General features: G+C 41.6%; 1 protein-coding gene across 1 annotated transcript in view; it reads left to right on the forward strand.

Moving 5' to 3' along the window:
* Nucleotides 1-12,087, forward strand: part of trappc9 (trafficking protein particle complex subunit 9) — a gene marked incomplete at its 3' end in the record, with an annotated part of 422,586 nt that overhangs the window by 7,608 nt on the left and 402,891 nt on the right. The window contains exons 5-7 of the mRNA XM_080735848.1: nt 291-416; nt 3,167-3,193; nt 9,306-9,427. Coding sequence (XP_080591974.1) covers nt 291-416; nt 3,167-3,193; nt 9,306-9,427 — 275 coding nt within the window. The remainder of the gene's footprint in view (nt 1-290; nt 417-3,166; nt 3,194-9,305; nt 9,428-12,087) is intronic.

Raw genomic sequence — 12,087 nt, forward strand, 5'->3', positions numbered from 1 at the left:
TCTATATGAACCCTTGTTGTAAAAAACTAAAGTTGTCCTTTAAATGGTACTGAATATGCAGCTCGGCAAATAAAAGGTGAATTGATCCCAGTGCATGACGGAGGACGATTTCACGATAAATTAAAACTCCACGGTACGATTATCGTGAGTGTTTTTTATCACAATAAATGATGATATCGCGTATCGTCCCATCCCTAGACAGTAGTTCCTCTGATCTCAGTGTCATGCTGCATGTGGTTCACATTCACAGAGGCTCACTGGTGGCGTTTATCTCTTTTTCCCCCCCCCAGCTGCTCTAGAGGGCTTGTGTTCTGCTTCCGTCATATTCCACTACCCAGGGGGCACGGCGGGGAAGAACGCGGGCCGCAAACCCAGCGTCTCCCAGCCGGCGGACGCGGGCAAACGCCACAGACCAGGTAAGGCAGGGGGGGGGGTCTTCAAAGTTTTCAGGCCAAGGACCTCTTAGTTGAGAGAGTGAGATGAAGCAGGGACCCCCACAGCCTTTTCATAGATTCCATATAGTTTCATCATTTGACAGCACAATCATCAGTGTATTTTGGATTCATGTCAATTTGTGTTTCCAGATATCTAACCACTTGAACCGTCAATACTTAATAAACTTGACCTTTCACCTTAATCTGCTCTTTTCCCCTCTACACCAAACCTCTTTGCCGAAAATACCCGATCTACAAGCTCACATTGTGAGCCTGTAGATCTGCTATTTTTGGCTAAAATTCTGAGAATATGGATGCGAGGGTTCAAGTGGTTAATATAAAAAAGGAAAAAAAAAGGTTTCTATCACACAAAGATTTGGAGGACCCCCTGTAGTAACTCTGATGACCCCTTAGGGGTCCCGGACCCCCTGTTGACGACCCCTGAGGTAAGGCACACATGGCTCTGTGTCATGGCTCTGTGTCAGTGGTTCTCAAAGTGGGGTCCTTGAGGAGCTTCCATGTGGTCCACAGCAAAATTAGCCAATACAAGATCAAAATAATTTTTTTAACCGTCTTTATACTTTGGTTATTTGAAAATTGTGGATCTACAAGCTCACAATGCGTCGGCTTGTAGATTTGCTGTTTTTCAATAAAGAAGAAATATATCCAGATTTCTAGAATTGTTTTAGAAAAATCATTGATTCCTGGCACAAAATCTTTTCAGATGACATACATGAAAATGTTTGAGAACCACTGCTCTTTGTTTGTCGACAGTGACAAAAATAAGGCTTTTAATATCTGCACCGGATGATTGCGACCGACAGGTCGCAGTTACTATCAAAACCTCTACCGGCTGTCAGTCAGTCTGTCTGTCAGTCTGTCCGTCATGTGACACTTCCCCCCTACTCATATCTCCGCCACCGTTGCCCCTATCCATGCCAAACTTTGCACACACACTTCTTGGCTACCAAACCACAACGTCCACCCCTCATTTCTCACATGGCCCTCTTCTAGCGCCACCATGAGGCCGATTCTTGCAAAACACATTTTTGGACACTGCTCCTACAGATTTTGTCCTAAAATCACGCAAATCAGTACACAGTATCTCTAAAGTCATGTCATCAACAAGGATCTGTCCCATTTCCCATATTCCCTCCTGATTGGCTACGACTGCCTTCTAAAGTTTGTGTATGCGACGTGACTGTCACTTATCTCCCGATTAGGGAGTCTTACTTGTGAAATGTCTGTGAGCGAGTCACGATTGAGAGTGAGAGAGTCTCTAGCAACTCACAAACCCCTGGCATCGCCAAGCTTCGTCAGCTAAGCTGCTTGTTTTGTGCGCGCGCTGCACACTAGACGTTAAAATGCATGAACTGTCAAAGCTTCTGCTGTTTGGCCTTCAACAAATAAACCCATTTATTGAAAGTACTTATACATATACTTACTCTCTTTGGCTCAGTTTGTTAGCATGTTATTAACATGTAAGTTGTGATTTAACACCATCTTGTGTGCTTTTTTTCCCTTGATAAATTTGAAGGAACTATAATTAAGATCTACAGTGTATAATGTAATTGGTGACCAATTACCAAGAGATTACACCATGGACCATTTTTCATAAAGAGACTGATTGGTTTGTATGGGAAATAATGGGGTATACAATACATCCCATAACTGCCATACCTGCCAGTGGCAGTGACTATAAAAAGCCACTTTAAAATCACAATAATTAACTTGGTTCAGGCAAAAGCATGTCAAACCGCCCGCTGGCCTACTGGTCCAGGCGTATACCACATAGGCATTGATGCCTGGTGGCGTCGCCGGTTCGATTCCCGATCCGGACGACCTTTGCCGCATGTCACTCCCCGTCTCTCCCCCCATTTCCTGTCAGTCTGCTGTCCTATCCAATAAAGGCATAAAAGCCCCCCCAAAAAACGTCCCCACTTAATCACTATTTTATATTTTGTTGTACGTGAAAATAGCTGATCTACAGTCTTACTGTACAAGGAGTTTCATCATGGCGTGTTATGAGCTTGTAGATCAGCTTTTTCACAATTTTTCAATTTGGACTATTTACCCCTATAATGACTAGGGATGGAGCTCCAAACAAGGGCCCGCTACAAACTCGATAACACATTTATTGAGTACAAGCTTTGGGCTTATCAAGATTGTTATCGAGCGCATAGCGGTCCATGACGTCATGTTCAAACAATCAAGACAAGAGGCAATCAAGAAATTATTACAGTATTTTTCATAAGATAGTCATTTAACACTTATTGCAGACTAATGAATGATTGTTTTAATGATATTTAATCAATTGTCATCTTCATAGATGGTGGTCAGCCAGCCACCAACTCACAGTCACAACAACTGGCCAATAATAAGAGATACCAGTCCTGTCATCGTCTCACATCTTTCCACAAATGAATAGTGCTCAATAGTGGGCTCGATAAAAGCCAGGCTCAATAAACAGGATCATTATCAATAAAACATTAACGAGCTCCATCCCTAATAATGACATACCCAAAATTAGGTACACCGAGGTTAATGTGGTTAAAGTGGCTTGGATGCTGCTCTAGCGACATAATAATCTTTTGCTCAGGTTCAAGGTGAGTGCCGTTGGGACGCTGCAGGCTGCACTGAAGTGTGCTCTTGGGACTAACACTGCTAACACTGCTAACATTAACGCCTTGTGCCATGGAGTGAATCTGCATTCTTTCTCTCTGTCTGTATAGGGGCACAAGAGGTTCTCATTGACCCAGGTATGGTATGTCTCTCACTAACCAACGTAGATGTAGTTAGGGGTGTCACGATTTTCTAGATTCCGTTAGATTTTCGATTGATTCTTTGTCGTAAGGAAAATAGTACAATTTGAATCCTGGAGGCTTAAATTTGCGGGTGAGGAAACTAGGGCTGTCACAATTATTACATAATCGTCTAATCGTGATTATTTGACATTATCGCAATTATTTTGTCATAATCGTCATAATCGTGAATGTTGAAAAATGGCAGAAATAGTGGAAATAGCAGATCTACAAGCTCACAACGCGTCGCATCGCGACGCGTTGTGAGCTTGTAGATCGGCTATTTCCACTATCAAAGTTATTTTTTAAGTAGTAAGTTCTCAAATATGTCAGTAATGTATTTGTATATTTAGGTTATGTGTCATATCTACCATATGCAACTTCAAAGCCTAAAAGCCAAACAGAAATGTAATTATCAACGACAAATACACAATTAAATTGTTAATCGCCAATTATTTGAGTGACAATTAATCGTCATGTAAAATGTCATATCGTGACAGCCCTAGAGGAAACTCAAAGCTAGTATTGTAAATTGCGCTTCTGCAATCTACTTTAGAGTCTCTTCTTTTAAAAACTTGAGCCCTATAGTGTCCCTATTCTGGGGGCGAAAAGTTGGCAAAAATAGCGCTGGGGGATCCAGTAGTCAACTAAGTATATGGGCTTGAAGTCGTTGACTGCAGTGTGCACTCTTCACATCAAACTGCAGGTGCTATTCGAGCTCTTGATAGAGCTCGAATAGCAATTTAACTTTACATTTTAACGTTGAAATTCTATTAGATTTTCTCTCACTTTGATTATTCCAGCAATTTTTTTCAGGCTTTTGCGTATTTCCTGACACCCCTAGTTGTAGTAGGTGTTTTCTGCCCGTTTGCTTGCAGCCCTCTTGCGTTTGCCTTTACCCTGTATGTACTTACTGTATGTAATGTATGTACTGTAGCATGTGTGTGTGTGCATTCTATTTTGTGATTCATTCGGCACCATGAATGAATGAATCCAGTGTTTTACTTCTCCCGTTTCTAAATCTAAGTTGCTGTCTTTTTTTTCTTTTTCTTTTGTTACTCCTGGTGACAGATAATATTCTTGTTATAAGGTTCTTATATTTGTTTTTCAAAGTGAACTTCCTCCCTCTCGCTCACGGTCACACAGTTTTTTGGTTGGCCCCATCATGTCATTTCACAGATTGTGCATGTCACCGCTCTCCACCGTACCGTTGGCGGCGGTGATAATAAGTGTTGGAAACGGTCTGTTGAATGGGTGGTGGGTACACTGTCGTGTCAGGTCGCAAGTTGTAGGGAAGCAAGCAGCAGATAGCAGATAGCTTATTGTTGAAAGATACCTCAAACCATAGGCTATCTTTAGCACTATGGTAGCTGTCTGTCTGTGTCAGGACTTGTGCATTCAGCAACTGATATTCCGACTTCATTTAACTGCCAGTCTGCAGTAATCTGTTAGTTTGGGAGTTCAGTCTGACTGTCATAGACATGATCTGCCAGAAGGTGGCAGTGGCACACGCTTTGTACACATTTGAATTTAAAGGTAGGAGGAAGTGATTTCATTTAATTCAAATAATAACAAAATGGGTCAGGTAGTAGTAGCTATTATAGAGTGTTTGGTCCATATAAGGACTTCCGCTCTAGACAAAAGAAGTTTCAGTTTCCCCGTCCTTCCTCCTAGTCTGGGATCACTTCACTTTTCGGGGTTGTAACCGGTCCTGAGCGGAAACCACAACACGTCATGTTGTAGTCCTCAAAGGACTACAATTTGCCGGAAAGATCAAACCGGATACAGTTTTAACCCAAAAGGATTCCCCTGCGACATACTTTTAGGGCCTACCTAATAAACTCCTTGATGCGGAGTAGTTTTGCTTTTGAAAAAATCGTTTGGTATATGCATCTTTTAGTCCAACTCGTAGCAACTGGCAAGACTACACAAGGCTACTCGAGCATTTTAAAAGGGATTGGGGAAACAAACGGGGGGAAGCAAATCAAAGCGACGCCGCTTCTTCTAGTGGTTTCCGCGCTTTAGGGGGAAACCAAATGGCCTGTAGTGAACGAACACCTTTCCCCCAGAAAAGCCTGGTGAGGCGAGGTTACCTTCCTCCTATCATGATCGAGTGGGGGAGGGCCTTGGTGTGCGTAAGACCCGCCCCACTCTCTATAGAAAATAGTACTATCAGAACATTGATACATTTTGTTATTATTTGACTTAAATTAAATCATGTACCATACCTTTTGAAACCATGGTTGGACTGCTCAGTGTAGACCTGTACACCACTGCTTTGACCAACCTCTTAGTATTGATTGATTAAGTCAAACAGCCTGTAGCATACTTTCTGAGAATATGTAGCTGTGGGTTTTATGAATATTGAGTCATAAATAAGGCTGTTCGTGCCACCGAGATTTTGTGACTCCTCGAACCGAACCGAAATAAATTCGGCTCTAAAAGTGGAGTATGCGTCGGCCCTTAGAGTCTTTGATAGGGATGCATCATTAAATGGTCATCATATTGGTATCATCGGCACAAATATCCAACCGATATCAAATTTGTATTTTATAATATTTGTTTGACTGTTGAAAAAAAAAAGAAGCCATTTGATTAAGGCTGCATATTCAATCAGTTCTTTTCTGGAGAAGCTCTCCTTAGGTTCAACAATTTGGAAAACTTTAAAATAAAAAACATTATTTGCGCAGATACATCGGTAGGCCTAAGAATTCACTGTTTATTAGAATTATTCTACATCTGAACCCATAATCACAGTTACTGTGTAACAGGTGTAGGCTAAACCCTACTGGAAATTTGCATTATTGCATTATCGTTATCGGTTCATTTGACCATGTGAATAGTAAAGACTCAAGTATTGAAGTCCAGAGAGGTAAATAAATCATGTGAAAAGGATTTCCTTGTGTGCTGGCAACTTCTTCTTTACCTCAAGACTCAAGTATTCAAAAGTACAAATTACCAAGTACATTTTCTGAAATTGCCAGTTCAAAAGTACAGTATTTCTGTTTAAAATGTAGCAAAGTGAAAGTCATCAGCTTGCAAAAAAACAACAAATGAACACTCCAAAAACGCCTACCCAATTCAATGTACTAGTGTACGTACGTTACTGTCCAGTGTCCACCACTGCAAATAATCGGTAATCGGATATTGGCCAAAATGTCAATATCGCGCATCCCTAGTTTTGGACATACAGTACAAGGTTTCCGCTTGACATCAATGCTACTGAATGTTGCTTGTGGTGTTAGATGCAGGAAATGTGCACTGCAGCAACATCATTATTCACACGCGTCACAGTGACAGCGCCACATCGTTGCTATGGACCCGGCTCCGTTGCTAGGCAATGAAACTCTCGATTGAAATTTGTATTCTAATCAGATTGGGGCCGAGGAGGTACTCGTTTCTTTTACAACTGCTTTTTGGAACGTTCTCAACGGAAAATCTAATTTTCTTTTGCCTGCTTGAGAAGTTGGCTCAAATGTGATTTCGGCCATAATATGTCAGCAGTTTGGAAACCCAAACTGTACTCATTCAATCTGTTTCGCTGTTTGTCGGGAGAGCAGCAGAGACGATGTTTTCATTTTAGACAACGGCTTCTCAAAGTACGGTCTGGGGACCGACCACTGTTACTTTAAGGGACTCCAGTGGGTCTCCTGCAATAGGATTTAGTCTAGTATGACATTAGGTTTAACCGTCGCGATGCAATGTGTGGTGAGCACGTAGATCTTAAATCTCTTATCAGTTGTGAAAAATTACAAATCTTCTCTCAGGGGTCCATGACCCTCCTGGCAAAACATCCTTTCATATGGGATTCCATGGCCGAATACAACATCAATTTCCGGGTTCCTTGACATGAAAATGTTGGACAACCTCCTGATTTAAACTGGGTTGGAAAAAGAAGTGAGCAGTGAAGGCAACAAGGACGATGGAGGATGATAGGCCCACAGCTGAGAGCCGGAAACGGTTGCCAACACCGTCAAACAGAGTGGGGAGATTCAGACATGAGACTCCGTTGGCAGACTTCTGAAACATAGCCATCTGTTCCCACCCATTTAAATCAGCTTCATCACACTAGTATTTATGTAGCTTGTTTAGGTGCTCTCGGTGGCTTGTTGTAAAGTCTCACAGCATGTTTACCACGTTGTTATATGTTCTGCGAAAGCTTCCTCAGCATGGCAACGTGTAAATGTTTTATTTTATTCATTAATGAGGCCTGTTCACGTCCATTAAGCAGCGATACAATCCACGCATCCAAGCACAATAATATCATCGTTGTCGGGTGAAAACCATGTATGTCCAAAACCGTTTGTTTTGCATTTGCCATTTTAAAAATGATTTAAACTAGTGAAAACAGCCGATCTACAAGCACACTTGTAGATCTGCTGTTTTCACTACTTTTGTGCGACGGCCTTGTATGATGAAGCAGGGCTTTACTTTACGAAAGAACATAGAAATGTGAAACTTGGAGATATTAGGTTTCCGCCCAACAACGACGATATTTTCTTGTATCTTTCTTTATGCAAGCAAGCAAGCATGTTTCTGTTTATTTTCTCCTATTGTCTGCACAAATCCCCTGACGGCCGCAGTAGGAAAAATAACAAAACTAAAAAACAAACACTTGCACATGGGGCTGTAAACCCTGCCTACACCAGCGTCATCCCATTGTCATCCCTGATAGGTGTGTGTGTGTGTGTGTGTGGGGCGGACAGACAATATTTAGTCTGTTTGCTAGGTGTTTATATGTCTGTCTATCCGTCTGGACAGATTTCTTTGACACGATAGTGTCACTGAACTTGATGAGTGTGTGGTTGAGATCTTAATGAAGGCAGAGTTCAAAGATCAGTGTGGTTTGGGCAAGGGCGCCTGAAGAGTGCGTTGCGGCTGGTCTGATCCCATTGCAAGATGGTGTCCAGTGTACATTTTAACCTTGATCGTGATCTCGACTTGTTGGCCTCCAAATGTAATACTTTATTGGGGACAGGCTCGCCTTGCCACCAAAAATCTAGCCGTCCATTCTCAAGTTAAGAGCCATTTTATTGATGGATTGAATACTTTTTTGGTCAAAACAGTACAGTGGTACAGTGAAACATTTAGGCTAAAAAGAAAAAGTCCTGGGGACTTGTTTCCAGTGTGGTCCTATGTGTTCAGTTATTGATAAACAGAACAGAATATTAACAGATTTATACCTGTTGTCAACAAATACAAATGGCTATATTTCCAGAGGAGGAATAGAAAAAAGGCGGCAGTGTATGACACCTCATCTGTCTCTACCTTTCCAGCTTTCTGACAGGCCAGTTTTGAAAGAAGGCAGTGATTCACATCCTTTAACGGATATTATCAGGACATTTCACATTATGGTGGCAGAGTAGTCGAATAATTTTCCCTATGTGGGGGGTACAAGATCATAGGTGCTCCTTCTAGTGTTGTGACTGTGGGTGTCACTCACTTTGGAGAAGAAGTTAGACACTATTCACACTTCACACCAGACACTGTAAATGGTAAGATAACTATTTCATTCACCATTGTTCTTTTTTTAAAGGTTGTGGTGTGGACTGGAAAACTGTATATATGTTTGTATAGTTAGAGTGCTAGGCCTAAATGGCCCTTTATTCTAACCCCTAACCCAGTTTGTAAAAATATACCATTTGACAGCACAGTGTGAGTCTGTGAGATGTACGCAGATGGCAAAGGATCACGTCACATTTGCATCAATGCATCGATCCTCATCATTCTACATGGCTACATTTGTGGGATATGACAGTCATTTTGACCTTGAATGTGACTTTGACGTTCGGCCCACCAAAAGTCATTTATTTCGGGGGGCAGATAACTGAACATTCCCTACAATTATTTTACGCACGCACACACGCACGCACGCACCCACCCACCTACACCAGTTTTATAGGGAAAGCCGTTGATATCACCTTATGAATTGTTCCTTATTTTCATTCCTACGTTTTCCCCCCCTCATTTTCTGCGCTGCTATCTGCAGCCGAACAGACTGGTTGGAAGGTCATCTCGGTGGCATTTCTTTAAAGTGACCGCGTGCCGTTGTTCCCTCTGTCTAATGCAGGTGCCCTCACGGCCAACGGTATCAGTGCGGACACCAGCACTGAGATTGGAAGAGCCAAGAACTGCCTGAGCCCCGAGGACATTATTGAGAAATACAAAGAGGCCATCTCCTACTATGGCAAGGTACGGAATCATGACCACACCACAAACCGCTGCTGTCAGACCAGAAACCTCTTATCTCCATATGCTAACTTTTTGTGTGTTTTTCTTCGTAAAGTAAAGCCTCATTTGACCATACTAAAGCGTCATGCAAAAGCATCAAAAGTAGCAGATCTACAATCTTGAAAGCTTTCAGCTTGAGCTTGCAGATCTGCTACTTTTGAATCCTGAACGTTTTGGACATTTGAGGTTTCCACCCAGCAGAGAGGAAATCCAAGGCTGTTGCTCAGTGGTTCCCAAACAGTGGCTCAGGAGGAGCTGGGGCTTGTTGTGTTCTCCTTTTTGGCGTAACCTTTGACTGTTTTTATGGGTCACGACACAAGTAAATATCCCTGTTTCGTTTAATTATGAAAACCTGCACATCTTGTCTGTGTATCTTTGTCCGTCTCTCTGAAGGTCACGCCTGACACTGTCAAAATTCTATAAATAGGCTATACATTCTTTTTACTAAGTAGTGAAAATGCACAATTTACTGGCTTACAGGCTTTGTGCTATTTTTGAATTTTGCTTTGGATTAAGACACTGTATAGAATTACCTGTTGCAGGGGCGCCCGCTGGCCTTGTGGTCCAGGCGCATACCACATAGGCTCTGATGCCTGACAGCGTGTCGCGAGTTCGAATCCTGATCCCGACGACCTTTGATGCGTGTCACTCCCCATCTCTCTCCCCATTTCCTGTCAGTCCACTGGCCTATCAATAAAGGCATAAAAGCCTCAGCTCAAATTACCAATAGGTTAGCTAGTACAATGGTCTTCAAATTGGGATTCAGGGACACCTAGCGAAAGTTGGGGGGCGGGTTCATATCAGTTCTCAGACTAGTTCTAGTTAAACTTGAAGTATATAATTCAATTCACTTGCAATTCTTTAACCCCTAAAAATATACGAGAATCTTAATGTGTGAAGGTATTTCTTGCGTGTAACAGCATCCCTATAATGGAATCATTTGAAATGGGCTGTCCATGAGTTAATCAAAGCAAATTTTGGGGATCTGTGACATTTAAAAAGTTTGAAATCCCCAGGGCTGTTGAGAACACCCATCTTGTAATAATCAACATCTTCACCAGGGGGCAGTGTTTCATTATCTTTCAGTGGACTTGTGGAGGGGGTTGGTGTGATTAAAAGTCTGTGCCTGTAGCTTCTACTGTACCTGTAGGCAGCGAGCAAACCAGTGTAATGCTTACGGCAGCAGCTGTATCCTGCTGAATGTTATGCAGACAAGACACTAAAGCAGCACTGATGTGAGTAAATATTGGAGAAGCACACCCTGTGTTAACGGCTCCCAAAAAGAACTAGGCAAGCAGCATTTAAGCCTCAAAGACCTGGAACGTGCCGAGTTAGATTTTAATCACTTTAACCATTATTTTATGCTTTAACTATTGAAACATAGCAGATAATACAAGCTCACAGCGCGGCACTCTGCGATCTTGTAGATCTGCTATTTTTGAAAAATCATGAAAAGTTGTGCAGACGGTGGTCAGCGGCCAATACATATAATTCTAGGGGTCCTTGACATGAAAGAGTTTGAGAGCCACTGACGTAGAAATGTGTGTTCTTCAAAAAACCTCAGAAGGATTTAGAAGACACTTATAGAATCAAGTCAAAATCGGGTCAAAATTAAAATGTTCACGATTTATCAAAAATAGCAGATCTACAAGCTCGCGCTGTGAGCTTATAGATCTGCAATTTTTTTTATAATTTTAAACATAAAATAATAGACAATAATGTGTTACCGTTCTGAATGGGTTTAAACAGACATGAAACTGACACGGTCGAAGGATATCCATAGTTCAACAGTTACACGGCGATGCAAAAATCTAATATCAAAGAATCCTTAATAATGCAGGGAAACAAAACAGGCTCATTAGCCCAACAGAGTGTTCACTGACAACGTGCTTCATCTCCATTATTTTAACCCATTTAGGCCTATGACTATTGACTGCTTTAACTATAGAAAAATAGCAGATATACAAGCTCACAGCGCGGCACCGAGTGCCGCGCTGCGAGCTTGTAGATCTGCTATTTTTGAAAAAAAGTTGTGAAAATGTGTGAAAATCTTTGAATATATGTATTTTCAAAGCGAACGTTCGTAACTCAAATGTTGCTTCTGGGTGGTCCCTGGAACTAGATATTTTGAAATGGGGGTCTGTGGCCAAATAAATATAAATATCATCACTTCACATGAAAAGGTTTGAGCACCACTGACATGGTAGTCTCTCAAGAACAGACTAACTGAGCTCCAGTTAAGTGAAAAGGACCTTTTCTTTGACGATGGCTGGCCAGATTGCTGACATAGAAACATAGGTTTTTTTCCCAAAATCTTAGAAGGATTCAAAAGACACTTATAGAATTGGGTCAAAATTCAAATTTTCACGATTTTTCAAAAATAGCAGATCTACAAGCTCGCAGCGCGGCACTCGGTGCCGCGCTGTGAGCTTGTATATCTGCTATTTTTTTAATATTTAAAGCATAAAATATTGCGTCATAATGTGTTCAGGCCTTAATGGGTTAATTGCCTCCTTGCCTTCTTACGAGTGACCTCCGCTGACCCTTTTACCTGTAACTAGCTCATTCAAAATTAAATTACATCTCAACATACGGCCATTGAAATATTAATAGAATTTTAA

Source organism: Nannobrachium achirus (assembly GCF_963921795.1).
Source record: "Nannobrachium achirus genome assembly, chromosome: 10".
In the NCBI taxonomy this organism is placed as follows: Eukaryota; Metazoa; Chordata; class Actinopteri; order Myctophiformes; family Myctophidae; genus Nannobrachium; species Nannobrachium achirus.